General features: G+C 49.2%; 1 protein-coding gene across 1 annotated transcript; it reads left to right on the plus strand.

Annotated features, from left to right (window-relative positions):
* The first annotated feature begins 1,091 nt into the window (after nucleotides 1-1,091).
* On the plus strand, nucleotides 1,092-27,796 carry tubgcp6 (tubulin gamma complex component 6). Its single transcript, XM_084477696.1, has 25 exons — nucleotides 1,092-1,265; nucleotides 1,491-2,284; nucleotides 2,426-2,589; nucleotides 3,016-3,232; nucleotides 4,479-4,637; nucleotides 5,001-5,122; nucleotides 5,878-5,941; nucleotides 6,032-6,141; nucleotides 6,937-7,028; nucleotides 8,697-8,836; nucleotides 9,351-9,500; nucleotides 10,402-10,483; nucleotides 11,748-11,836; nucleotides 12,828-12,943; nucleotides 14,452-14,590; nucleotides 14,743-14,847; nucleotides 14,972-17,294; nucleotides 17,768-17,884; nucleotides 19,036-19,204; nucleotides 20,578-20,719; nucleotides 22,723-22,917; nucleotides 24,168-24,300; nucleotides 25,736-25,949; nucleotides 26,771-26,964; nucleotides 27,241-27,796. Exons 2-25 carry the CDS (start codon nucleotides 1,520-1,522, stop codon nucleotides 27,330-27,332), a joined length of 6,093 nt encoding a protein of 2,030 aa, XP_084333822.1. The 5' UTR covers nucleotides 1,092-1,265; nucleotides 1,491-1,519; the 3' UTR covers nucleotides 27,333-27,796.
* The last annotated feature ends 67 nt before the right edge of the window (nucleotides 27,797-27,863 follow it).

Raw genomic sequence — 27,863 nt, forward strand, 5'->3', positions numbered from 1 at the left:
CATTACATATTCGTGACTTTACTACACCATTAACTTCCAAGATGTGTGATAAACGTATTACATTGAGTGCTGTTGTGATCCTGCTGGTGATTAAGTGTGTAACCGTAATGGAGACAGGCTAATTAATTAGCAGATTCAGCATTTTAAATCTAGGTAATTGTCGACGGGCTCTGTGAAAGGCACCGACTAATGGAATGGATCATCAGATAAAAACAACAGTCGGTCATTTCATAGGCCTGATAGTCCCTGTAGGTGTTAGACATTCAGTAGACATAGTGAAATGGAATGAAACAATATTTGCAGCATTATTATTATATAATAATGCTAATAATCGTATAAGTACTTTTTTTAATTTTTCATTATTGGTCCAGACCATCAGATCCACGCCAGCGTCTGCGGGTGGGTTGACGGCAGCACACTGACTCCTATATAAGCAAGGCAAGGCAACTTTATTTATATAGCACTTTTCATGCACGAGGCAGACTCAAAGTGCTTCACATGCAATAAAATAAAAGAATACTTTTTTTTTGTAAAAAAAAAACCCGCATACAATGTATATATATATATATATATATATATATATATATATATATATATGCTCTTATATATATATATGCTCTTATATATATATATATATATATATACTGTACATAAGCACGCTAATACACACATGCTAGGATACTGGTGCGATACTGGTGCGCATGCGCATGATACATAATTATTACTGATATTGTCGCTGTGAAAAAATATGTGACCTAACTACCTCTGATACCTGCCTACCAGCATTGCTCTTGATGTGACAATCTCCCCCGAAAAAACATTTGGGGGAAGGGTCTAACTAAGACTACGGACGAAGTAAGGCGCCTTGCTTGCCTATGCGGTCACTCCCGCGCAACCATTGTTGCCGGAAACATGAATTCGGAAGTGACAGCGAGACGCACCAATCACCGTGAACCTCTGTTGTTGAACCAATCATCGGGGCGCATTTGCAGTGGTTGTCAACAACGTGTCCAATCAGATGTCATCTGCCATTTTTATTTTGGTCTAGCCCAGTTTCAGAATGTGTTATGTGGAGGATGAATGAAGAAACCGGGACGCGGAATACTGTAATAATACACGTTTCAAACGTATACATGTGGAATAATATCGACTCCTGCGTGCCTGAATTGACGAGTGCCTAAAACCAAACAGCTCATCATCACACTGCAGTTAGCAGTAACGTTAGCTCCCCTGATCATCATGCTAACGGTACAATAACTGAGGAGGTAAGGACCATTTAACATTATATCAATACATTAATATCAACCCAGGGACGTTTGTAAATCATCATAGCCCACCAGTGCCTTTTGTATGCCCGGTGCTACTCTTACGTTAGCTCTGTAACTGAATTTGTTCTGTACTTTCTTCATGGTCGTATAGATGCATGCATACATTCCTTATCCATAAACTGATCCAGCCTTCTCTTTTCCATCTCACTTTTCATGGTATAGGTGGAGGCATCCGTGACGCCGCTACTATTATGTATTCCACACCTAACGGCGCCCTCACAGCTAATGGCAATGATAACAGCATTACGGAACTGCTCGGTGCCCTGTGCGACTGCAGTATCTACGGGGTGTCGTGGAAGCGCCGTGCCATGGGGGGGCTTTCAAAGGAAGGCGCCCGTAAGGCTCTCAAGAAGCGGGCCTACGGGGCCCTGTTGTCCAAGCTGTTCCAACCTGGCACCTGTAAAGGCTCTGCCAGCGGCCCGGCCACCACACCGCCCAGAAACAAAGTCCTGATGATCTCCTTCGACCTACGCGTGGCCGGATGTCAGGAAGAGGCGGAGCGGTTGGAGGAGCTGCTCGGAGCCCTGCCAGAGGGGGACGCCTCAGACCCCATCCTGGAGCTCCTGGTGCACTTGGCCGGCTCTGCTCCCCCTCCGCCTACCTCGTTCAGCCAGGACTACATGAGACGAGAGAGGCCCGTGCTGCGGAGGCCCCCGTTGGAGGGATACCAGAGCAAGGAGCTGCAGAGGCTGGAGGCCCGTGCCTGGAGTCTGGTGTGCAGTGAGGAATGGGGGTCTCTGGGAGGTCTCTGTGGGACTCTGGGCCTGATGGACGCCCTTCCAGGCACTGGGCTGCAGGCGTTGAGGATGAAGTTGGAAGTGGAGGAGAGGTTTGAGAAGGACACACGGATGACGCTGTTTGGTGCACTGCATCACAGCAGAACATCAGACCTACACATTAGGCTGGACCTGCCTCCGGTACCTAGTGATGCAGATGTTACTGGGCTGGCCATCAAGGTAGGATGTTCTGCTTTTGACAATCATTATGATAATGGAGAAAATGTGTCTAGGTCTGTGTTATTGAAAAACCAAGGTTTTTTCTTTTCTAGAGACAATAATACTATATAATTTCTGTACAATGTGTTTTTTTTTCGGCAGGTCCCGCACTGTTTCGATCAGTTGGAAGACGAGGGCTTTCAGTCGGCCTCCAACCTGACCCCAGACTCACAGTCGGTGCCAAGCCCATGTCCTGAGTTTGATATCTGGGAAGCTCTTGGCTCATTTGAGCCAGGAAAACGCCGCTGCTGGGAGTCAGTTGGCTGGTGAGGAATTTGGCAAAGGTTCTCCCATGTTCTGATCTAAAAGCTGCCCCATTGTGTCACCTCTGTAGCTGCAAGCTGTTCATTAACACATTATTTAGTTTAAGTTGTGTAATTGCTTCAGACATATGGCCAAAAAGCAATTCTGAAGTTTGTGATTGGCCCAGATCATCAACATTCAACATTGCCCTTAATGACACTGAAGCATCGTTTGGATGTGTAATTTCCACTGTTTTATTTCCTCCTGGCTACTTGCCTGCTACTGCATGTCTGCTCAAGGGTTATAGTGAACAAATGATAGGACGAAGGACGGAGGGAATAGTTTTGGAACACAGCCTGTATTGAGCCATTCTGCAAAAGCTTTTAGAGCAAGCAAAGCAACCGAATTCAGATGCATGCCCCCCCCCCCCCCCCCCCTCCTCTATCCAGTCCTCCAGGGAACAGGGAGCTTCCGTACGTCACCGAGGGAGGCAGGGAGGCCTTTGACCAGCTCTACCGCCTCTGGGAGGGTCAGATGAGGGTCGTAAGCACAGTCGAGACTCCCTCTCCCATCCTGCCCCTCCCCCTGGACTCCCAGACCCAGCTGGTTAGTGACCTGCTCAACGTGCTGATCGGAGTGGAGTCCACCACCTTCCCGCTTAGCCAGGTACGGCTCCTCCATTTGGGTGTCAATCATTTTTTGGTCTTCTTAGAAAATTAGATGTATTTTTTGTTGAGACGGGCTTGAGTACTCTATTTGGACATCAGTATTCTGAGATGTCTGAGTGCGTCTTTAGAGGATTTGAAAGCCTGAGGTTGGTTCTGGTTGCTATGAGGGTGTCTAAGGGTTGAAAGATATGGTGACTAGAAAGAGGAAAGTATTATAAAAGATGAAATCAATAAGTTGAATGTTCAATGCAAGTTATGCAACGTAAAACATGCAGAAGAAGGCTCTCATCACACCTGGCAGTGTGCGTTAAATATCCTTATGCTGGAACTGAAATCCAAAGCCTATTTGGTAGATCGTGTTATGTTCCTGAACGCGTCGTCGGTTTATTAATATGTTTATTAAAGATTACACCACTAAATGGTTGTGCTGAAAGCTCATTAAAACCTATAGAGGCACTGTTGACTAAAGACTACATTAAACTACTTCTACTACAATGGAAATTGTCCTTGTCTACTATAGCACCACTTGCTGCCGTGTGCATGTGTGGACTGGAATGTGTGATATGTAGCTGTGCTGTCGAAATGTCTCCATTTGCAAAATGTCAATTAGCAAATGCTAATTGTCTTTCGCAAGAACACATAATTCGGGTAATTAAACAATACTAATTGAGCCCAATAATGGTGGAAAAAAAACAAGATGGAAAATTGCTCATTAATGCAAATGAGATAGTGAGACTAAACTGAATATATAGTATCTATATATGTTATACATTTGGAGTAAATCAATTATACAAATAATATGGCAGCTAACTAGTGTACAGCTTGAGGACTTTATGTGTATTTCCTGATGAAATAATTCATATTCACATATATAATAAATATATTTAAAAGACTGGTAGGAAAGGCAATTTTCTTGATCTCATTTATTTTTAATTAGGTACAATGAAATCCTAAGCTCGCCAATTGCATCTTATTTACCTTATTTGTTTTTTTGCTGCATGGTTAAGGATGCCTGGAAGGCTAGAAAGTATTTCTACTCCCTAATGTAGAAATGACAAATAAACCTAAAACAAGTTGGCATGTTTGAAAATGTTGCTTAAACGTAACCGTACGGTTCTCTTCTCTCCTCCTCTACCTTTTCTCCTCCTCCTCCCCATCCTCCTCCCCCCTCTCCTCCATCTTCCCCTCTCCCCGGTACGGCGTGGTCACCCCATGGGGCCCATTACCCACGTGCGTCACCCCAGAGTGTGCAGTTCGACGTCAGGCCTGGGGTGTGCGTGTCGGGCACCTCCCCAGAGAGCATGTCGCGTCTTCTGGGGGAGCTGGCGCAGTATGGCACCCATTACCTGAGGCTCAGCCACTTCTCCCGACAGACTGCTACCAAGCGCGGCCTGGTCTTTCAGGTAGGAATGTACGATTGTCTTTAATGCAGTGTTTTTTCCGAGAAGTTCTTATTTTTTACCGATCGTGTTCACTTGTCCGCCGGCCACCGATGTAACCGCTGTTCCTGTCAGAGACGAGACCAGGGAGCTCAATAATGGCTCTCCTTTTACCCACCTTTTTATTTAGGGCTTTTAAAAGAGCTTCGGCCGATATGTCTCTCGCTCTTTTCTCTAACTCTGTGTGTGTGTGTGTGTGTGTGTGTGTGTGTGTGTGTGTGTGTGTGTGTGTGTGTGTGTGTGTGTGTGTGTGTGTGTGTGTGTGTGTGTGTGTGTGTGTGTGTGTGTGTGTGTGTGTGTGTGTGTGTGTGTGTGTGTGTTTTAAAGGCGTTTACAGGTGGGCTGAGGAAGTACCTCCACTACTACAGGGCCTGTGTTCTCAGCACCCCACCCACCCTCAGCCTGCTCACCATCGGCTTCCACTTCCGCAAAGTGGGCCGGCAGCTTAGGTGAGACCACCGGAACCTGATGAGTCATGCGAGCTGCTGATTTAAAAGTTAATATTTGAGTGTAATTGGTTGAAAATCTCCCAGCCATCAGACAGCTATTGGTGGGTGAAATGTGATGGAGGATATCTGTTTTGAGTGGACTGCCTTACTCCGTACGTAATTTAGCTTTTAGACTCCTGATTGCTCATTTCTGACCAATCAGGGCATTTCTTCTGTGATTGTATCTGAATGCAACAACTCCCAATGGCGGAGAAACGTTGCTAGGGAGCAGAGGGGGAGGGGACATAATTACCCCTCTCTACTTAACCTGATTTTCCTACTATTGTATTCTACTGTTGGGCTTTACATCACAACATCACTGACCATCGCCATTTCGGGGCATTGGAGTATTTAAATGTTAGTAATTGTGTTGTTAGTAAAAAAAGATTGGTCATTGTTTAGTGATTAATGGTGAGGGATTTGCCATTATAGGAACACATTGTTATAGGGCTTCATATTCATTATGTCCTTATGTCATCATTATGTCCATTATGTCCATAAAACTATCTTTTACAATACAAAGCAGCAGCAGTCAGCAGTCTTAGCAGTCTGACTCATATTTTATTAAATGAATATGTGTCTGCTGTATTTAATATTGTTATCGCCTTACTGAATGCATATGCATGAGTTTATATTCATTTTCATGCATCCCATCCCCTTGCGTCAATGTTTAATAAAATGCTGAATGTCTGCCTTTCCACCCTTCCATCACTTAGGTACCTCTCGGAGCTGTGCTGTGTGGACGGGCCCTCGGGTGTGGGCCGGGCCACCTTCCCCGTGGTAAGAGACCGCCTCGTCTGACCCGCGTCATCCGGCCGCGTGTCTGTGGTCATCCAACTGAACGTGTGGCTCCTCCCTCCCACCCCTCAGGGCGTGAAGATGCTGTCCTACCTCTACAACGAAGCGCAGAGCAACTGCAGCAACGAGAACTACCCCGTGCTGCTGTCCCTGCTGAAGAGCAGCTGTGAGCCCTACACACGGTGAGTGGGCGTCCCCCCGTGCCGCACAAAAACGCTCCACCCAGCAGTTAAACATGTATTCTTGGACACTTTGTACCGGATTAGCTTCACCAGGGGACCTCGCCGTCATTGCCACTAACCTCCACAATTTGAGTCTCGTTTAGACTATGAGCTGTTGGCTCCCGGGAAGATGAAACTGTTGAATTCATCAAAAGGGAAGTGGGTTCAAACTGTTCTTTCGTATAAATTATTAATTCTTGATTATTAGAATTACTTTGACCGCGGTTCTGCAATTTATAAATATTTTAGCGGTTTGAGTTGCACTGAGACACAGCCGGTCATTATGGTGAAATAAACCCAGACAGCGGGATGCAGAACACTGAAGCGAATGTAACATATAGTAATCAATAGTTTGACACAAAATACTTTAGATTTTTGATTCAAAAATGTATTTTATGGCTCCCACAAATTGTTGTTAGAATAGCATCCATAGCTTTGGTCTGTTATTCAAAGCAGTGGTATCCTATTCTATAATAACAGACCATAGAAGGCTGTCATTTATCAGAATCGACAATTCAACAAAGCCGGGTAAGAAATAGTAATAGCATGCTTTTTACTTAAACTTTGGGATGGTACAACTGCTGAAATGATTGTTGCATTGGTGGATGTATTATTAGTGGACTGTAGAGATTATTTTTACTGTAATAAAGAAAACATTCGTACCTGTGACATTCACTCTGCACACGTGTACACATTTCTGGAACACATATAATGGTCCAGACATTTCAAAGGTGTTTTTCTGTGAACCCCCTATAGATTTGTGTCTGACTGGGTGTACAGCGGGGTGTTCAGAGATGTGTACAGCGAATTCATGATCCAGGTCAACGAGGACTATCTCAGCTTCAGAGGTAACACACACACACACACACACACACACACACACACACACACACACACACACACACACACACACACACACACACACACACACACACACACACACACACACACACACACAGGTGACTGGGTTCAGCTGTTGGGATCAGTCGAAGTCGAAGTCTTCACAGATTGTAGGTCGGGAAGAAAATCCATTTTTGGATCAAACGCCTGGTTGGGTTTAACCTAGTGTGTGTAGAGGTTCTAAACACACAAGGTCAGACCAAACCAACACCAGCCAGATGACCTCTTGTTTTGAGTCAATGTATATTATCAAATCAGTATGATACATGGTTCCTTGTGGTAAGCTACATTAAATCTCTCTACTATAACGCTCTTTTCCCCCTGAGGGGATATTAAATGTATTTTAGGTTTAATGATTCACTTATCTTAAAGACCAGAGGTGACCGGCACAACAGCTGAAGGTCTCATCCTTGCCCCGGGCAAACTGTCTGACTCAAAGTTTTTTTTATATTTTACCCTTTTTTAGCTTCGTCATTCAAAACACATTCAAATAGAACATACGTTTTTTTGCTAGTTTTGTGTAGTTGCAGAAGCACACGCAGCACATAGTCATCATATTATAAAGGTGACATTTCACGGTGTGTATAATGTGTTCAAGCACCCGATTCCATCAAAATAAATGTCCGAGGAGTAATCCTGGGGGATGAACTCTTTGTGCAACGCTAACCGGACAAGCCCTCTATAAATAGCACTTTATTTGACACAGGTCACCAGTGTGTGACCCACCAGTGTTACTGCTACAAGGAGTCACGCATCACTTACCCCGGGGTCAGAGGTTATTCCGCTCCTACGCTACGCCTCATCAAGTCCCGCCCGAGAATCCCGCACACACATCAGACTCCCCTTTTTTTTTTTCAAAATTGTTATTCTAATCTTTTTGGAGGACACACAAATGTCACCGTTTCCCCCTCCAAGTCTGTGTCGCCAGGGAAGCAATCAGCGGGCTAAGCTCTCCTGGCAAGACACAGGCTGCTTCCAGGCAGGGAGACCACTTCCTCCGTCGCCTTTCTGTGCTCAGGATCACTGAGCTAAGCAGCCCTGGCTCCCGAGTGTTGGTTCAAGCAGCCAGAGTTAAATGGGGCGACGCAAGCAACAATTCCCGGGGAGGACAAAGTTTCGGGCCCCCGTGGCCGTGATGAGAGGTGTCAACCGCTCCCCCCCCCCCCCCCCCCCTTACTCCCCCACTTTCCCATTGTGCGCCCCCAAATTTGGAAATCGGAGCGGGTCATCTGCTAAATTGCGCTCTTTTCAGATCCCCAAATGGCGCCGCTAATACTATTAAGGCGGTATTGTACCTAATGAGGCGAGCATTCGCCGTGTGACGTGCCTACCTTGGGTTTCTATGCCCGGGCTTCCTGTCATGGTTCTGTGCCAGCAGTTCTGAACGTGGTCCCCTAAAGTCAGACATTCAGTGACATTTAGTGATGTTTTAAATGGGAAGAGAATGGGTCTTATATGTGAACATATTCGCCCTTCTCCTCTGCGATTCTATAATAGAAATGCAAAAAAAAAGGAGGTTTCTATGATGAGCAAAAAGGCCAAAGTCTACGGTGAAGTATTATGCGATTAGCATTTCTGTCTGGGAGCTCACAGACTCCCCGTTTGTGCCTCCGCAGACAAGCACTTCTGGCAGCGAGGCTATACCCTGATCTCCAAGGACGTGGAGGACTTTGTGCCCGTCTTCCTGAGGCACATCGCCAACGACGTCTACGTCTGCGGCAAGACCATCAACCTGCTGAAGATCTGCTGCCCGCAGGTGTGTCTGCAACATGTCGTAGTCTGTATAGGTGGTATCCCCCCCACCCCACCCAGTGTGTGTGTGTGTGTGTGTGTCTGTGTGAGTGAGTGAGTGAGTGATTGTGTGTGTGTGCGTGTTAATGAATGTCAGTCTCTACCTGTGATTAGTGGTGGTGGAGGTTCTTTGTGTGTGTGTGTGTGTGTGTGTGTGTGTGTGTGTGTGTGTGTGTGTGTGTGTGTGTGTGTGTGTGCGCGCATGCAAAGCATCTCTAGATCTACGTATATGCTAAATGTCAGCCGCAATTATGAATGATGTGCTTATTATCCTAATAACTATCGTACAACAAGATTTGTAACTAAACGGGAGAGCAGACAAAAGTAGCACACTAACACACATTATTAGGGTGTTATTTAAATGCAATGACCTTTTGATACACCATTTATTGCAACGTTGCCTCAGTCTCTTAATTCCCCCACTGGGAATAAATGTGATGTGCGCTTAATGTGGATCCCTCGTCTGTTTCCGCCTCCAGCACTACATCTGCTGGTCGGAGCTGCCGACTCCCCGCATCTCCGTCACCTTCTCCCTGCAGGAGGTGGAGGAGATCGAGCGGGACTGCGCCGTGTACCGCGGGCGCGTGGAGATGATCGCCAAGCACAGCGCCACCAGCAGGGAGGAGCAGGTACTGCAACTCTAGCGGGTGGAGGATCTCTCTGCGAGTCCTAGACAGACGTGAAAGATCGGAGGCCTCCTTATCTGTCGAAACATCTTTGTCATTTTGAGATTGTTATTTTTGTTCATTATTTCATTTTAAGATATTTTTATGAGGAAGTGTTGCATATTATACCCTTTTTAAACCTTTTTTTTTTTTAGCAAACTGTTTTTGTTTCTCACAATCTTTTAGTTTCTTTGCATTATTTAGACGTCTCTAAATGAGGAAAAGTGCGTTGATGTCATTATGTGTAATGAGCCAAACCAGTGTTATCGTCACACTGCTTAGTAAGGCTAATGGATCAGATAGGTGATGAAGTTTAGGATATGTGTAATGGATAGGGGCGGTTAAAACCCCAGCTCCGCTGCTGCATTGTCCCGCCTCACGTGTGAGAGTCAAAGTCGTACGGTGCGCTTCTCGTTTCCGTATTTTCTTTTTTCCCCTCCGTAAAAGGAACAAATTGCCTAATGATGGAATGATCTTTTTTCGCCGCACGGAGCGATTGAGACGATTCCCCCGCGCGATCTCCTGAGTTACGACCGGCGCCCCTCTCCTCCTCCGGCCTCCGCTCCTCGCTGGAGTCGTTAGGTTTGATGCACTGGCGCCTGAGGACCGGCGCACTGCCGCGCTGTTGATGATGTAGTGCGAGCCCTCCTCTCCTCCTCTGAACCCAAACCCAAACCCCCCCCCCCCCCCCCCCACCACCCTCGAGCTTGTACTCTCAGGAAGTAATGGTACCAACGATGGTGAGGTGAGTCGCCGGCCACGAGGATAGATCTTTGTTATTGATGTCCTGTGTGTGTGTGTGTGTGTGTGTGTGTGTGTGTGTGTGTGTGTGTGTACGTGTGTGTGTGTGTGACCCTTTTGTTAGGCGCGGCGCACGGAACATGCGCGGCAGGAGCTGATCAATCAGGTCCGCCAGTCCGCGGCCAAGACCCTCGACAGCATCCGTGGTGGGTGATTCACTGGCGGCCAACCCAGACACACACACACACACACACGTATGCGCACCAACATGCATATAGACGCGCACACACACACACGCACGCACGCACGCACGCACACACAAATACGCAAATACACGAATACGCACCAACATGCATATATACACACACACACCCACACATAGACACGGGCACACATACATGTACGTGTACACACACACACACACACACACACACACACACACACACACACACACACACACACACACACACACACACACACACACACACACACACACACACACAGACATAGGCATAGACACACACACACACAGACATAGACACACAGACATAGGCATAGACACACACACACACACAGACATAGGCATAGATACACACACAAACAAACATAGACACACATACACACACAAACATACACACACATAGACAGACACAGGCACTTACGCATGCACACAGTCAAACACGTGCATGCTGGAGCCATGTCTCAAGAAGGTGAAAGGGAAAGGGCGCCGCCGCCGCGTTAACCATGTATAAATAGTAATGCATAGCTCCTCTTGTGCTAATTGCAACGCTGTGCGTCTGCTGATGACGTGAGTAGACTCCTAAGAGCTCTCAGCCCTCACGGCAGCAGGGCTGCAGTTCAGGGAGGTCTACTGAACGCGTTCCAGCACTGCAGGCTGGGCAATGTAATCTTCGCTCCCGTGGTTCAGCCAAGCTCCTTTTGTGTCGTTTATTACTCCTAAAGTAGTAGGGGTGTTGGAGGGAGCTTTCGGTTCAGCGCCACCTGTGAACCCTGTTGTGTGTGTGTGTGTGTGTGTGTGTGTGTGTGTGTGTGTGTGTGTGTGTGTGTGTGTGTGTGTGTGTGTGTGTGTGTGTGTGTGTGTGTGTGTGTGTGTGTGTGTGCGTGTGTGAGTACCTGAATGAGTTTACCTAAGGTGCACAGGGACCCGTCTGGATGTATATCTATCTGTGGGGTGTGTGTGAGTTGTTTTTGTGGAAGGGGTTTTAAGCAGCCTGCTGTCCTCCTCCTCCTGTTCTCTCTCTCTCTCTCTCTCTCTCTCTCTCTCTCTCTCTCTCTCTCTCTCTCTCTCTCTCTCTCTCTCTCTCTCTCTCTCTCTCTCTCTCTCTCTCTCTCTCTCTCTCTCTCTCTCTCTCTCTCTCTCTCTCTCTCTCTGTCTGTGTCTCTCTGTCCCTTGTCCGTTTCTGTCCGGCCATCCGTGGCTAAACCCCTCCCCTCTCTCGCCCCCTGTAGGGCGGCAGGTGTCACTGCTTCTGGTGGAGGAGGCCAAGAAGAGGGAGCGCTTTGAAGAGCTGAAGCAGCACCTCGAACAGGAGCAAGAGGTGTGTGTGTGTGCGTGTGTGCACGTGCGTGTGCGTGTGTGTGTGTGTGGGCTTAAATACATTTTTGTAAATGAATAATATAAGTAGGAAGATGGATGGCATCCGCAAGGCTATTAAAGAAGGATGAAACCTTCTTTTCATTTTTTTCTTTTTTTTTTCAGTTGATCAATTTTCATGACAAGCTCATAATGAAAAACTAATCTATCCTAATTATTTCCAGCACAAATCTCTGATACTCTCGCCAACTAGTGATTAGGAAAGAAAAACAAATATGATGGGGCCTTTAAATGAGCTTGAAAATGATCATTAAGTCGCCCACGGCAATTTCCCACCACTCCCCCCGCACCCACCCCCTCCCCATCGCCTTTTGTCTTTTTGTGATTATGGCCACCTACGTATTTACATCTTCGGAAATAACCCTGTCTTTGGTTTCATCCTCCAATTATAAATATTTTTGAGGGGAGATTAATCCAGAATGGAAGCGACCCACTTTTAGGGCCCCCATTTAAACCCCCTTAATAATCAGTCCGTGTGTGTGTGTGTGTGTTTAGGGCCAGCTCCCGTGGCACGCCGATGCCTTTGAAAAACGCATCTTTTTGTTTTCTCATCCTCCATCCCGGCCTTCTGTCCAAACTCAAACTTGAAATTCTTTTTAAACACGCTCTCCCATGAGGATGATTCAAATGGAGAAAAAAAAAATGCCAGCCTTGCTTTATAGTGTAGCCGGGGGAGAACACGCATGACTCACACATCAGCAGTCGGCCAAAGTGGTCAGAGGACGTACATGTAAGCAGGCCTACGACCCCATACGGCAGAGGGGGGTGGGGGGGGGGGAAACACAGCTGAAAACGCTGGTGCGGACCGAATGCCTCGGGCAGGAGGAGCAGCGTTCTCACACTGAGCCGTCGTGGCGCAGGCATGGTGCTGATGCGGGTGTATGTATGTATGTGTGTGTGTGTGTGTGTCTGTGTGTGTGTGTGTGTGTCCCCAGTGGCGCAGCGCGGCCAGGAGGAAGGAGCAGGAGGATGACTTCAGCTTCACCAGGGAGCTCAGGGACCGCGAGCAGAGGCTGCAGGTCCTGGAGGAGCAGCTGGAGCAGAGAGCCAGGTCAGCACACAGGTCTAACCGTGCACCAGTAACACACCATATACATGGCTCATAGCCACAGAGAACCAGGTCAGCACAAAGGGCCTACCGTAGGCCTATTACACACGATATACACGGCTCATAGCCACAGAGAACCAGGTCAGCACAAAGGGCCTACCGTAGGCCTATTACACACGATATACACGGCTCATAGCCACAGAGAACCAGGTCAGCACAAAGGGCCTACCGTAGACCAATAAGTAAGGGATAATGTATAGAGCGCCGGTCATTATCGGGAAATAAGCCCCGACAGGGCTTTGCACTGGAGGGGCTTATTTTAGATAATGACTGGCGACGTTCTATACATTATCCCGCTTATTACACGGTTACTTGCCAAAACGAAAAAAATGACTTCACACGGTGTGTCTTTTTATAATTACCATTCGTAGTGTTGATCAGCAGAGAAATAGTCCGCCAAAGACGTTGACGTCGCTGAGCAACCGAATCCGCTAGGGTTGATAAGTTACCGGACCACATGCGGAGTGATACAAAAGACGTGGAAAAAAAAAATCCACTTTCCTTGACAGCGGTCATTATATGCTTAGCAACGGTCATTATTGAAAAATAATTCACCACCGGAAGTCATAAAGGCCCACGCAAGTGAACGGAGCATTCCACAGCATTGAGAAGAGCCCGTGTAATAATACACAATATACACCGCTCATTCCCTGAAAGAACCAGGTCAGCACACATGCCTACGCTAGACCAATAACACACAATGCACACCACTCATACCCACAGAGAGCCAGGTCAGCACACAGGCCTACCCTAGACTAATAAAACAATTTACACTGCTCATACTCCTAGAGCAAGGGTGGGGAACCTTTTTTGAAATCAAGGGCCATATCAGTTTTTATAACTTTTTTTTTCTAACCCTATTTTTTTTTTTTACCGCAGAGATGAGCACATATAGACACTTTAGGCCTGTGGTAACACAACATCGCTCCTACTCGCAGAGAGCCAGGCCAGCACACAGGCCTACCGTAGACCAATAACAACCTTTAGACCGGCGAAGGCTCGGTAGATTGTCTGATGATTTGCACAGAGCTCAGGAAGAACCCTCCTCAATATTCAAATCCGGGCCTATTACTCACAGCAATTTGGCGACTCACCAAATAGTTTCCATCACTCTCTCTGTGCATGTGCTGATGATGACACTCGCACAGGAAGGGAGTTTCTCCCCCCCTCCCTACCACTCCCTCCCCTGCCCCCCCCGCGCTAGAGGCTCAAACTAAACTCATTAAAACGCTGAAAAACTGGCAACCAAACAGCCGAGTGAGTTGAGCGACAATCCCATCGCTGTTCGGGTGCCAGGTTTTTATTCCTGTTATCGCGGATGCACGCATCTCCTGTCAAGAGACGCGAGAGAGACGTCTCATTCCCCCCGCCCCCCCCCTCCCACGCTGCTCCGGCGACGGGATCACTAATACGCCAGTTGAGTGATACCCCGTCGGCTCTCGTGGGCACAGGAACGAGCTGATCGCCCAGTACGGCCGCCTATCGGAGGACGCCGCCCGTCGAGAGAGGCGGGCCCTGTGGAGGGTCCAGCGAATGAGGCTCGACCCAGCACGCGCCCAGTTCCTAACGCTGGACGAAGAAAAGATTGAGGTCAGTTTTTTTGTCAGTTATCACAAAATGGATTATTGTATGAGCACCGCGAGATGATTGCGGTATTAATGCGGTAATTGCCTTTTTGAATTTCAAGGGGTTATTTGAGTTCACCAAGACACCTTTTTTTTATTATTTTATGTCACCTGCAGAACATACTGGAGAAATATCCCTTGGGGCATGAGAGACCTCCCATTGAATTCCTTTCAGCTGTCACCCAGACGGTAAAGCAGCAGACTGCACTGCAACAAAAACAGGTGGGATTCCAGTTATAGTCCTTGTTGTTGTTATTGTTGTTGTTGTTGTGATATATAGACATGCCCCCCCCTCCTCCTCCTCCCCCTCCCAGCTGCTTCAACTCAACATCCTTCTCTTTGACAGGAGGCATCAGAACACCTCACAGCGGAAGTGCGCAAACTTCCTGACGGCGTTCCTGTCCCGGCCCCCATCACCGAGGGCGCAGATGTGAAGGACCTGCTGGACCGGGCCCTGGGGGAGCTGGGCTCTGACCTCCAGCAGCAGCAGCAGCAGCAGCCTCAAGCCGCGGTGGACTACGACTTCAGTGCCCCCTTCAGACCGCTGGAGGGCATCACCGGTCAGCCCCCGCCGGTGGTCCTGCCGGACCCGGCGGCCGTCCCGCACCCTTCGGCCTCTCACATAGCCGTGGGCGAGAACGTGTCTGATGTCAAGGCCAGCGTCCCGAGATCAAGCATCCACGGCCAGGCCTCCAAGTCCAGCTTCCCCATTGGACAGTACACCCTGGAGGGAGGAGCGCCAGAGGCACCAAAACGCAGCGGTTACGGACACCCCTCGCAGTCCGCAGTGCAGCTGGGAGACGACAACATGCCGGAAGCGCTTGGAGCTACGGCTGCACAGACAAGCTCTCTGGCGGTGGTTGGCAACACGTTGGAGGCGAACCGGCAACCACAGCCCAACGCTCCGGAGCCTGTGATCGAAACGGCTCCTGCCCCTGTGGAGGATACTGCTTCTGCTCCTGGTTCGTCGGTCGAGGCTAGCTCCGCGCAGGACCCCGGAGGCATCCAGGACAAACTGGCCCCTCCTCCCGCTCTATCTGAGCCCCTGCTGCCTGCGAGTCGACGTCAGGATCCGGCTGCTCATTTCAACGTCGGGGAGTCTGATTCCGATAGGATTGCGCCGCCGCCCTCCCCAAGCCCTCACGGCCACGCCTCTGATTCCCATCTGCAGGCCGGAGCGCTGATCTCGGACGACGCCGTTCCCTTCCCCTCCCCCAGCGCTCATGGCCACTCGTCCGACGCCCACATCAAGGTCGGGGAGAACGTCTCCGACTTCGTCGCCCTGCTACCCGTTCCGGGCGCGCACGGGCACGCGTCGGACAGCGCCCTTCAGGCTGGATGCGTCGCGTCCGGTGCCGCGCCCACACCGGGACCTCCGCCCGGAGGACCTCACGGCCACTCCTCTGATCCCAAACTGACAGCCGGAGCGCCGGTCTCGGACGACGCCGTCCGCCTCCCCTCACCCGGTGTCCAAGGACTCGGGTCGGAGGTCAAAATTGAGGTCGGCCTGAGCGTCTCCCATTCCGTCGGCCCTTTACCTGTTCCCGCCCACGCCCGCGCTTCTGACGCCCACACCGGGGTCGGAGCGAACGCCGTCTCCCATTCCGTCGCTCCTCGACCTGTCCCCGCCCCCCAGGCGTCAGACGCCCACACCAGGGCCGGCGACGGTGCGGTGTCAGAGGTCGGCGCTCCTCTCCCCTCCCCCGGCGCTCGCGGCCCCGCGTCCGACGCCCACGACCGGGTCGGGGATGTGGGCGTCTCCGACTCTGTCGCCCTGCTACCCGTTCCCGGCGCGCGCGGGCACGCGTCGGACTGCGTCCTCCGGGCCGGGTGCGTCGTCTCGGGTGGCGAACCCGCGCCGGGATCTCCGCCCGGGAGCGCTCACGGCCACTCCTCTGACTCCACCCTCGGCGGGGGCTGCGTCGTCGCGGGCGGCGGTCCCGTCACCTCCCCTCCGCGCGGCAGCGCTCACGGCCACGCCTCCGATTCGACCTTGGGGGACGGGTGCCTGGTGTCCGGAACGGCAGCGCAGGCTTCGCCGCTCCCGGGAAGCGCTTTCGGCCACTCTTCCGATTCGGTGTTGGGCGTGGGCTGTGTCGTTTCCGGAACGGCGGCACCCGCGTCGCCGCTCCCGGGCGGTGCTTTCGGCCACTCGTCGGACTCCACCCTGGGTGTCGGCTGCGTCGTCTCGGGAGCGGAGACCCTGGCGTCGCCGCTCCCAGGAAGCGCTTTCGGACACTCTTCGGACTCGGCTTTAGGCGTCGGGTGCGTCGTCTCTGGGATCGCAGCGCACGCCGCTCCCCTCCCGGGTAGCGCGTACGGGCATTCGTCAGACTCCACCCTCGGCGTCGGGTGCGTCGTGTCCGGAGCGGCGGCACTTTCCTCGCCGGTCCCAGGAAGCGCTTTCGGACACTCTTCGGACTCTGCGCTCGGCGTGGGCTGCGTCGTTTCCGGGACGGCGCCGCTCGCCTCGCCCGTCCCAGGGTCCGCCTACGGCCACTCGTCGGACTCGACGTTGGGTATCGGGTGCGTGGTGTCGGAGGCGGAGCCTATACCTGCGCCACCTGCGGGGAATACCCACGGGCACTCCTCGGACTCGGCGCTGGGGGTTGGCTGCGTGGTGAAGGTCGGAGTTCACGGGGAGCCAACCGGACCGCACAATGACCAGGGTAATCAAGCCAGTGTGAGGCTATTCAGGCAGAGTTTACTCACACTAATACACTAAATATAATATATAAATACTATTATAATTTCCCTCTGCTTTGTGATGGGAAACGTTTGTGTTGTCGGCCAGGGGGATTAGTTTTGCTTTGAGCCGTGGTTCACTGATGGAAAAAGAAAATGTTAGTACTTGATATTCATTAAAAATGAAATTGAAACCGCTGAACCGAGGCTACCTTCTGTGTTTGAACTCTGTTGGCTTGAGTGCGCCAATTTATATATATATTTTTTGAGTAACTATGATTTTTTTTATGCATCTATTGAATTAACCGTCGCTGTATTGTTCTCTCTCCCTCTGTCTCTCTATCTCTGTCTCTTTCTTGATCTCTCTCTCTCTCTCTCTCTCTCTCTCTCTCTCTCTCTCTCTCTCTCTCTCTCTGTCTCTCTGTCTCTCTCTCTCTGTATCTCCCTCTATCTCCAGGCGTCCGGGCCGCCCTGCTGGGCCTGTCCCTGGGTGAGCTCTCTGAGCAGGACTATCTGTTGTCCCTGGCCGTGCAGTACGAGGTGGAGACCTACGAGGACTGCTCCAACCGCATGTGTGAGTCCAGGTTTACCAGGCCAAAACACTTTTTTGCAGTCTGCCCCACGACTTGGGGAAACAAAACCTTGTCCTTGAGAGGCAAGAGCTGAATGCACTTTAGATATGCTAGCCACTAGGTCGACAAACGTGCTGTGCATACTGAGCTATCCATCTCCAAGAGACACAGTTGTGCACAGATGCATGTCTGTATAATATATAGAGGGTTGTAAGGAAAATATTGATGGTGTGGGGACTCTTATTCTTCTTTCTCTTTTTTTTGCAAAACTTTATTGATTCTCTGGAAAGTTGGGTTGCGGTACAAGAGCTTCAGTTCAGCCCACCCTTTGTATTACACTTCATAAGGTTGTCTTATAGTTGATTGTCACTGGTTGACTGGTTGGCCTGTTTGTATAGGGCTTGTTCATCAGAATGCATCATGGGATTCTTTATTGGTCATACTCAGCCATCTTGAGAGGACTCAAGAGACTGTGAATTCCTAAAGCATCGTAAATATACCGTAATCTAGGCTAATGAAAATGTTGTTTTGGATGAGAAGCGCTGTGGCTTTTTCAAACACAACAATGTTCCCCCTAATGAGAAATATTTTTAATTTAATTTTTTTTGGATTGCCTACTAAACAATGACCAAAAGCACATTACTACCAACACAATAAGCAACCCCCTAAAGCTCCTATGCTTCCAAAATGGAGGCGGTAATTGCTATGAGATGATGTACAAGCTCTATAATAAAAAGTGTATCTGTCACTTCATCTTAATATGAACCAAATCTCCCTCTGAGCAGCCAAACAGCTCTCAATAATATCTTATAGTATCCCCTAAGCCGTTTATTTTCACCAATTAAAAAAAAAGGTCAACGCTGAATGCCACTAAACACTGGAGAGCAGGAGAATAGCGTACGCAGACTCCAGGCTTATGACCTTGTCATGTCTGTGTATTTAAGTGTCCCAATGGGTCATTGAATCACTCCTCTTTCACAGTGTATCGCTAAATTATTTTCTGAGATGCAACCCTTAAATATGTAGGTTATGTACCTAACATTACCCTTTTGTCCTGTGTGTGTGTCTGTCTGTCTGTCTGTCTGTCTGTCTGTCTGTCTGACTGTGTACACGTGTGTCTGTGTACATGCACATGTCCGGGCCCCCACCTCAGCGGCCTCCCCAGAGTGTCAGCTCCTGAAGCGGCTGACCGGCGGGCCCCGGGGCCTCCCCGCCGACCCCACCCTCCAGAGCGCCACGGACACCACCTCCATCCAGCTGAGTGAGATGGTGTCTCTGCCGGTGCTCATGAAGCACTCCGTCACCGGGCCCCTGATCACACAGTCAGTACCTCCTCCTGTCTTTCAATGCCTGTGTCCTGTATGTAAGACCTGGTCAGGGGCCCCTCATCAGAACGACTGTGTCCTGTATGTAAGACCTGGTCAGGGGCCCCTCATCAGAACGACTGTGTCCTGTATGTAAGACCTGGTCAGGGGCCCCTCATCAGAACGACTGTGTCCTGTATGTGAGACCTGGTCAGGGGCCCCTCATCAGGTATATGTGTCCGGTATGTAAGGCGTGGTCAGTGGGGATATCCTATTTTATCTCACTGATCAGATAAAGGATTTGTGTTCATTGAGGCTAGTGAGTTTGTGCTCATAGCCTCTCTGTTCAAGGCTCTGTTGGTTTCTCTCTGTTCAAGGCTCTGTTGGTTTCTCTCTGTTCAAGGCTATTTTATTTTTCAACACAGCGTTCATGATATCGGACAGAAATTGAAGCGAAAAATGCGAAAAAATCTCCACAAACGTACTCTAGCCCCATGTAATGCTAGTCGAACCATCGCTAACCTTCCTGTCCAAAAACCGGTGGAGCGCTCTGAGAAACATGAAAACCCGTAATCCACCTTTTTACAAAAAAAAACAAAAAAAGCTCAAATAACCTTGACTGAACTCACCTGTGCTGTATCACTCGGCCGCGGTGGCTGACGCAACGGCCATGAGTCAAAACGACACCGCCACTGCCCGTTTTTCTAAATGTCACCGACAACCACTCAGAAATCCCCGTTGGCAGCCGGCCTCGGGCCCTCAGCTGTGAAATGTCGCCGCACACCGCACGGCTTTGGCGGCGGCGGTGGCAGCGGCGGTGGCGGCGGCGGCCATTTTCCAGGACGGATGGCGCCCGCGTGTCTCCTTGGAGCGTGCGGGAGCTCGGTGTGAATCATTCGTCCAAGGCGAGAGGTGTGTTCGGCGGATCCATCAAAGCCGCCGTTTAAAACAAGACTCTTTGTCTTGGGAGGCCGAACGTTTTTTTTTTCTGCCGACTCCTGTGTTTCTCTCCTCTCTCGATCGCGGCGCTGACCTTCTTGGCTTCCGTTCATCACGGCGCTCTATGAATGGGAAAAGACCGAGGGGATAATTAGAACGTGTGAAGTGGAATAAAATATGTGTCAGAAGTTGAGGAACGCCGCGAGCAGTTTCGCCCGCTCTCTCGCCTCGCACTGAGCTGATGGCTATCTCTCATGTGTTTAGGAGGAGGGAATTCAGAGAGTCAGCATAACTTTCAAACATTTCTTTTGTCTCTCTCTGTCTCTGTCTCTCTGTATCTCTCTCTCTGTCTCTGTCTCTCTGTGTGTGTCTGTCTCTCTCTCTTTCCCTTTCTGTCTCTCTCTCTCTCTCTCTCTCTCTCTCTCTCTCTCTCTCCCCCCCCCCGCCCGCAGCATGTCCCTGGTGAACAAGGCGGTGGTGGACTACTTCTTCGTGGAGCTGGGCGTGGAGCGCCACTTTGAGGCGCTGCGCCACTTCCTGCTGATGGAGGACGGGGAGTTCGCCCAGTCCCTCGGCGACCTGCTCTTTGAGAAGGTGACCCTTGACCCCGTGGTGCTTTTAGTGGCCGCCCCAAGGAATTTGATTAACAGAGACGGGACCATAAGGGGTTTATTGTTCAGTGATGTTGTTCAAGCCTCATTATGTGTACAAATTGTGTTCTCACTATTACCATTCATTATTATTAACACAACATTAAACATAATTAAAAGCAAACCTCTCGAGGCAGGGTTAGTGTGTATCTAATTGTCCCCCCAGGTGTCCAGGTAACGTTAGCGATTTGGACACTGATTAAAAGCACAAATCTTTCTGGCCCCCATTGACAATCCTGCCCAGGGCTCCGTATAATCCAGGGCAGGCTCCGCCGAGAGATGTATTTCTTTACATTTGTTTGCCAGGAGGTCAGGATAGTGTAGTAGACTGTGTAGACTATACGCAGTAGACGATTCATCTGAATTCACTATAAGTCGCTTTGGATATTGTTGCTTTTAATAGATGTGCTAAAAGCTTTGTTATAATGATAATAATAATGATGATAAGAGTAATTGCTTGTTTGGTGTAGTGGGAGCGACACCACAACACTGAAAAGATAGAGGGCTGTTCTCAAGGTCACGGGAGAGAACAGGTTTCAATATATTTGTATCCCCAAGGTGTACGAAAATAACTCACTTTAGTCCAAGAGTTTCCCAGTCCAAGTCCAACAGATTTATGTTTCCAATAACATGGAAGGCAACTCGCGTCCCTGGAAATGCCTTTTCTTTTGAACATGCTGCTGTTGTGCTTAATCTGTGACTCAGCACGTTTTCAACAAGCAGGCGTTTCAGCAATTTCTCAACGCAATTTTGTCAGAAATGTTGATCTTATGTGTCGTGAAACAAGTCAATTTTTCAATCTACCCGCTTACATACTTTTGTAAATGGACCGTGAAGCATAACTGGAGAAGAGGATTTTTTACTTATTTTCTTTCAACAATTTCCTGTCATTTCCAGGCCGTGATCGTATCAGACACAAATCTAATTTAATGCCTCACTAGCATTGGCACGCACGACAAAAAACTATCCACCCAAACGTAACGTCTGCGTTGACTTGTTCTGCAATGTTTGCTCTGTAAATAGATGATTCATATAATCACAAATATTTAACTTGGGTTTATTGTTTTTATTTGATGAGGTCTTTATAATAGGAAACATAATAGGGTATCGTTTGGTGAGTGACTTGGGGTGTCTGTGTGTATTAAGCTGGCTTCTGCAGCGCTGTGGAGATGAAACATCAACGGGTAATTGCGTCGGCCCGTTCCTCGTGGGGGTCGACTGCGGTCGTGATTAGGCTGTTAAACCCCCAGCCAGAAGGTTGTTGGGTTGATTCCACAGTCTACCTGTAGGCATCCTTGAGTGAGAGGCCAAATGCCCGTTAGGCTGCTGGATGTCATCCATCTTGTTTCATGTTTTTGATGACATTATGCAAATACAAACAAATTAACGTTTTAATGCTCAGTGTAAAACACAATGACAAAATATGTCCCGGCACAACAATATTAGTAACATCAACGGTGGCTACTGACCAAAGGTACAATTGTGCCGTTCAATAGTCCAAAGGACAACAAAAGAAACTATGAATATCCTAAATCATCCATCCCTAATCCTCTATTATCTAATGATCTAATTATTATTATTATTATTATTATCATTATTATTATTATTATTATTATTATCTAATCTATTATCTATTATCTGATGAAAATAATCCGATACGTCGTGATCATTTGATTCATCGATTTGTGTTGACAAACCTAATTAACAAGGCACCCAGTATTGTTTCCCCCTGAATAACATTTATCAGAATTTGTTGAATTTGCATCGCCTTGGCGCACAAAACAAAAAAAAACCCCATCTGCTAAGTCGCCGGACGGTAAGGCATCAGGACAACGCTGTGAGGTGATGCTGTGAGGGGACATGGAGGGAGAGAGCAGGGGATTAAGTGAGCCCGCCTTGGCCCCCGGACCTCCGGACCTCCGGTTGTAACGTGGCCGTGCCTTTCAGCTGGGCAGCGGGCAGACCCCCGGGGAGCTGCTCACCCCTCTGGTGCTGAACTCCATCCTGAGCAAGGCCCTGCAGTACAGCCTGCACGGAGACATCCGGCAGGCCGCCAACTTCACCTTCGCCCTGCGCTTCCTCCCGGACACCTTCCACCCCCACGCCCCCGACTCCCTCAACTGCCTGGAGCTACGCTACAAGGTCTGTCTGTGTCTGTGTCTGTGTGTGTGTGTACATTGATTTATTTTTAATGTTTTTTTGTGTGTGTGTGTGTGTCTGGTCAGTGTGTATGTGTGTGTTTCCTGGGGTTTGTGTGGGTGTAGGGATTTATTTTTTAAAGTGTGTGTGTGTGTGTGTGTGTGTGTGTGTGTGTGTGTGTGTGTGTGTGTGTGTGTGTGTGTGTGTGTGTGTGTGTGTGTGTGTGTGTGTGTGTGTGTGTATGTGTGGAGTGATTTTTTTTGTGTGTGTGTGTGATGATTTATTTTTATTTATTTTTATTGAGTTTGTGGTGACTGGATGTGTGTGTGTGTGTGTGTGTGTGCTTGTGTGTGGAGGACTGCAGCACACACCTGTGTTGGGTAATGGCAGGCGAGGTGGCGTGGGTGGATGAAGTACTCAGCGCACTGCTCTGTCATCCATCAGTCCATCCCAATTTATAAACCTGCATATCTCCAGTTCAACCCCCTCTCTACACCCCCCCCCCTCCCCCCCCCGATAAATACAACCTTGTCCCCCATTCCTATCCACAGAGTACAGAAAATTCTGCCTGTCTATTTTAGGCAATCTCATCTGCCTTACCGCCAGGCAGACCGATAAGAGAGTGAGAGTCTGTGTGTCTGTCTGTGTGTCTGTCTGTGTGTGTGTGTGTGTGTATGCGTGTGTGTCACAGCGTGAGTGGCAGCATGAATGTGACAGGCTGTCATGTTTGGACAAACCTGCTATGGGTTTGTGGAAAATGAGCTTGCCACACACTTAAGCCCTGGAACCCCCACTCCCAGATAGGAGCCGGGCCTTTGGGTGACGCGCGCGCAGCCGGCACACACACACACACGCACGCACGTCGCCACATGTTGCCCTTCTCCTCCATCCATCCCTCGCTCCTTTTCCCTTCCCAATTTGTGCCCGTGCACCAGCCCTAACTTCTTTAATTACCCTCTTTCACCCTGATCTGTCTCTCTGTCTCTCGCTCGCGCTCTCTCTCTCTGTCTCGGGTGTCTCTCTCTCTCTGTCTCGGTGTCTCTCTCTCTCTCTCTCTTTGTCAGTGTCTCTCTCTCCCTGCCACCACCCATCTTCTTTATCTCTTTATCGCCTCATCTCCTCTCCTTCTGTCCTCCCCTCTCATCAATCCGTCCGCCATCTCTATTGAGGTCTATTCCTTTCCCCCCCCCATCCTTTTTCATCTCACTCTAACTCTCGCTCTCGCTCTCTCTCACTCTCACTCCCTCACCCAGGTGGACTGGCCGCTGAACATCATCATCACGGACGGCTGCATGAACAAGTACAACCGCCTCTTCTCCTTCCTGCTGCAGCTCAAGCACATGGTGTGGTCGCTCCGAGACGTCTGGTTCCACCTCAAGAGAACCGGTGAGCACACGCTACGCAAGCTTTAGCATAGCACGCTTCATTCCTTCAAACCGACATCGGAATGTAATAGAACGCGATTTGCAAATCGCGAAGGCTACGATTAATAAAAAAAGAAAGAGCTTTATTTATTTATTTTTTGGGGGGATTTATTACTGTTACTGACTGGAGATCAGTAAGATTCGTATTTATTTTTCTTTTACAATTCAATAGTTAAATAAAGATGTTATAATATCATGCATCAATTCATCTCAACACATCACACAACACACAGGCCTGGCCTAAAGGAAAGAGCAGTTTATATGTTGACTGCTTCCAATGTTGTGTTGGTCATACTATAGGATGATTTATTGCAATTCCATTATTTCCCCAAATCGTTCAGCCCTAACGCTATTAACGGGTGCTTGCAGTATAGGTGTTGAGTTTTAGTAACGGGTGGGCGTGTTGAGGAGAAGCAGCAGAACCTAGCCTGGGAACCAGAGGAGTCTCACAAGCCCATGTTTAATTTACTCTGCAGATAAGGCATGGCTCCCCTCCCATACAAAACAGAGAGGTCCCAGACTTATTGTGGTTTGCAATTCGTCTGGATGCTAGCACACACCCATTGAAGGCGCTACAATAGCTCTGTGTGGCGTACCTGATGGTGGTGTGGTAGGAGGTAGACCGTGCTAGGGCTCGCTCAGTTTAAAAGGGTCCATTGAGCTCGAAACCAAGAAAAGCTCCCTTTCTCCGGGTTTCTTTTGAGCGTTACGTATCTCCGAGGCGAGGAGAGCGTGTAATAATATTAATACACGCTTCAAAGGCCTCGGCCGGCAGAAGGCCGCGCTGACTACTGTAAATCTCCAGGATTGTAAGTCAGAAAGTGTGGAGAGATTATTTAGATTTTTTATGTTTTTCTGAAACGTGGGTGAAATATGCCCGGCATGTGCGTCTGGGGAAGCTGCTGTCGAGAGTCCCTTTCATGTGCTTTTATTTTTTTTCGCCCCGACAAGCGGATCATCTAAAGCCAGACAGGATTGGTCTTGTCTGGCGCCGCGGCGCTGCTATGGTGGCTAACGATTGTTAAAGTCCTTCACAGAATTATCGAGTCGGACAGATAAACCCGTTCAGCGCTGACCTTTTTATTTTTGGGGAAGATATTCATTGTTTAATTTGCGTAATGAACGATAATGACGAGAGATGTTCAAGTGTCACAACAATCAATCGTAAACGCAAAATCGTAAAAAAGAAAATCAAAGCTTTTATTTTCGAGTCTCAAACACGTGGTGACATCCTCCGGTCTGGTTCGCGCCTTTGGCCCATCATGCATCTGTGTCGTGTGTGTTTCCCCCCCCCCCCCCCCCCCTCCCTCCTCAGCACTGGTTAAGGGGGGGCGGGGCACTCGGTGCAGTTCCGCCATTGACCCATCATGCATCTGTGTTGTCGCGTTCCTCCACAGCGCTCGTTAAAGGGGCGGGGCACTCGGTGCAGTTCCGCCAGCTGCAGCTGTACCGGCACGAGATGCAGCACTTTGTGAAGGTGATCCAGGGCTACATCGCCAACCAGATCCTGCAGGTGTCCTGGAGCGAGTTCACAGCCAAGCTGGCCACCGCCGGGGACCTGGACGCCATCCACCGCATGCACGCCGACTACCTCAACAGAGCCATCTTCAGGTGAGGGCCCAGGGGGGGGGGTGGAGGTCAACCTACAGCCTCGCAGGTGGGAGAGAGAGAGAGAGAGAGAGAGCGAGATCTCCCGCTACTGGTCATCGTTTCATTATACACCTGTGAGGGTGTATCATTAACGTCTGCAGTCAGCGGTGTCTCAGAGGGTTCACCCTTTTCTTTTTAGCTGATTGGATTGGATGATCGGATCCCTCAATCCTGTACATTCCACATTTCTAAAGTTAACCCCATTTGTGACATTTAATGCGTTACCTCACTTCAATGAACGTGTTCATTTCAATGAACGTGTTCATTGAAGTGAAAACGTCTTGCGTCCAAATAAAAAACGAATTCCGACGCGGCATGAATATTATAATATTAATAAAACCATTGTCAAAATCTCAAGACACGGTACTGCCTGGTTCCGTCTTCGTCTACAACTCTCTCTCTGGGGTTCTCCTATTGGCCGACTTCCTTTTGTTTCGGAGCCCGGCTGCTACCAGACGAAAATCTCTGAGCCAAACCGGAGGTGGTTTAGACCGGCTTCAGGCTTCCTGCCCACCTGATCCTAAAGCAAGACTGATTTCACCTCAAGTCTGGAGCGGGGCCCACTCCTACAATCCCACGGTGTGACACACTGCATGACGGTGGAGCATGAGCAGCTTGTCAATGAAGTGCTCCGTTGGGGCGGCGAGGAGGAGGAGGAGGAGGAGGAGGAGGAGGAGGAGGAGGAGGAGGAGGAGGAGGAGGAGGAGGAGGAGGAGGAGGAGGAGGAGAGAGGGGCCCCTTTACCTAACATCTGCCTTTCCTCTACCCCTCCGGTCCCCCAGGGGCCTGCTGACGGAGAAAGCGGCGCCGGTCATGAACATCATCCACAGCATCTTCAGCCTGATCCTCAAGTTCCGCGCCCAGCTGATCGCACAGCCCTGGGCCAGCCACCAGGGGGAGGCGGTGCACCCCAGCTTCATCGCCATGCAGCAGTCCTACAACACCTTCAAGTACTACTCCCACTTCCTGTTCAAAGGTAAGGCGCCACCACCCCCCGGACCCTGCTAATCCACAGCTAGCCATCTTTAGTTGCCCACCTGTTTCTAGTTCAGAGTAAATCAATCGACGCCATTTGTAATCGCCGGCCGCATTGATTAGACGAGTCTGGATCAATGAGATTGTTTTTTTTCCCAGCTTATATTATTGATGGATATTATGGATGGGTGTTAATGATTTCCGCTGCGCTGATGCTCTGTGGTGACAACAGCACGTCACTAAAGCTATGCATCTCTGGTTCCCCCCCCCGTTATAGTGGTCACTAAGCTGGTCAACAGGGGCTACCAGCCTCATCTGGAAGACTTCCTGCTCCGCATTAACTTCAACAATTACTACAAGGAGACCTGAGTCCGTCTGCAGGTCCGTACTGCTACTCCTAGAAGCGCTTCCATCCGCTAGCCACACATTTGTGTAACGCACCAGTCATGCGGTTTTATCTACTTTGCGTTTGCCTAGGTTGTATGGTTTGGTGTGGTGAGGTTTAAGCACAACAAAGACTTGGGGTTCTGATGACCTCTGCGTGTGGTAGAGAAAGGGCTTCATGTGGGAGTGTGTGTTTATTTTTTTAGTGTGAACAGGAGTTACTGTATATTATATGATTGTAACTAGAAGTCTCCTTGGATGTGTGAGAGGCTTTGCAGTATTGGTAAGCTTGTGAATATGGGTGCTACCAATGAGAACTACAATAAGCTGATGCCAAAAAATTGTACCCGTTATGTCAAGCGTTCCTCCTTGCTAGACAGGTGTTGAGTACTGTCCTATTGTATGCCTTTAAAACAAGTGTTCCATGATGTGTAAATAAAACGTGTTAATGAATACTTTGGGTGACCTTGTTAGTCGGTTTCAAGTTATTCCTTCTGCGATGTGAAGAAATGTATA

The sequence above is a fragment of the Micromesistius poutassou genome (assembly GCF_964030765.1).
Source record: "Micromesistius poutassou genome assembly, chromosome: 13".
Classification (NCBI taxonomy): Eukaryota; Metazoa; Chordata; class Actinopteri; order Gadiformes; family Gadidae; genus Micromesistius; species Micromesistius poutassou.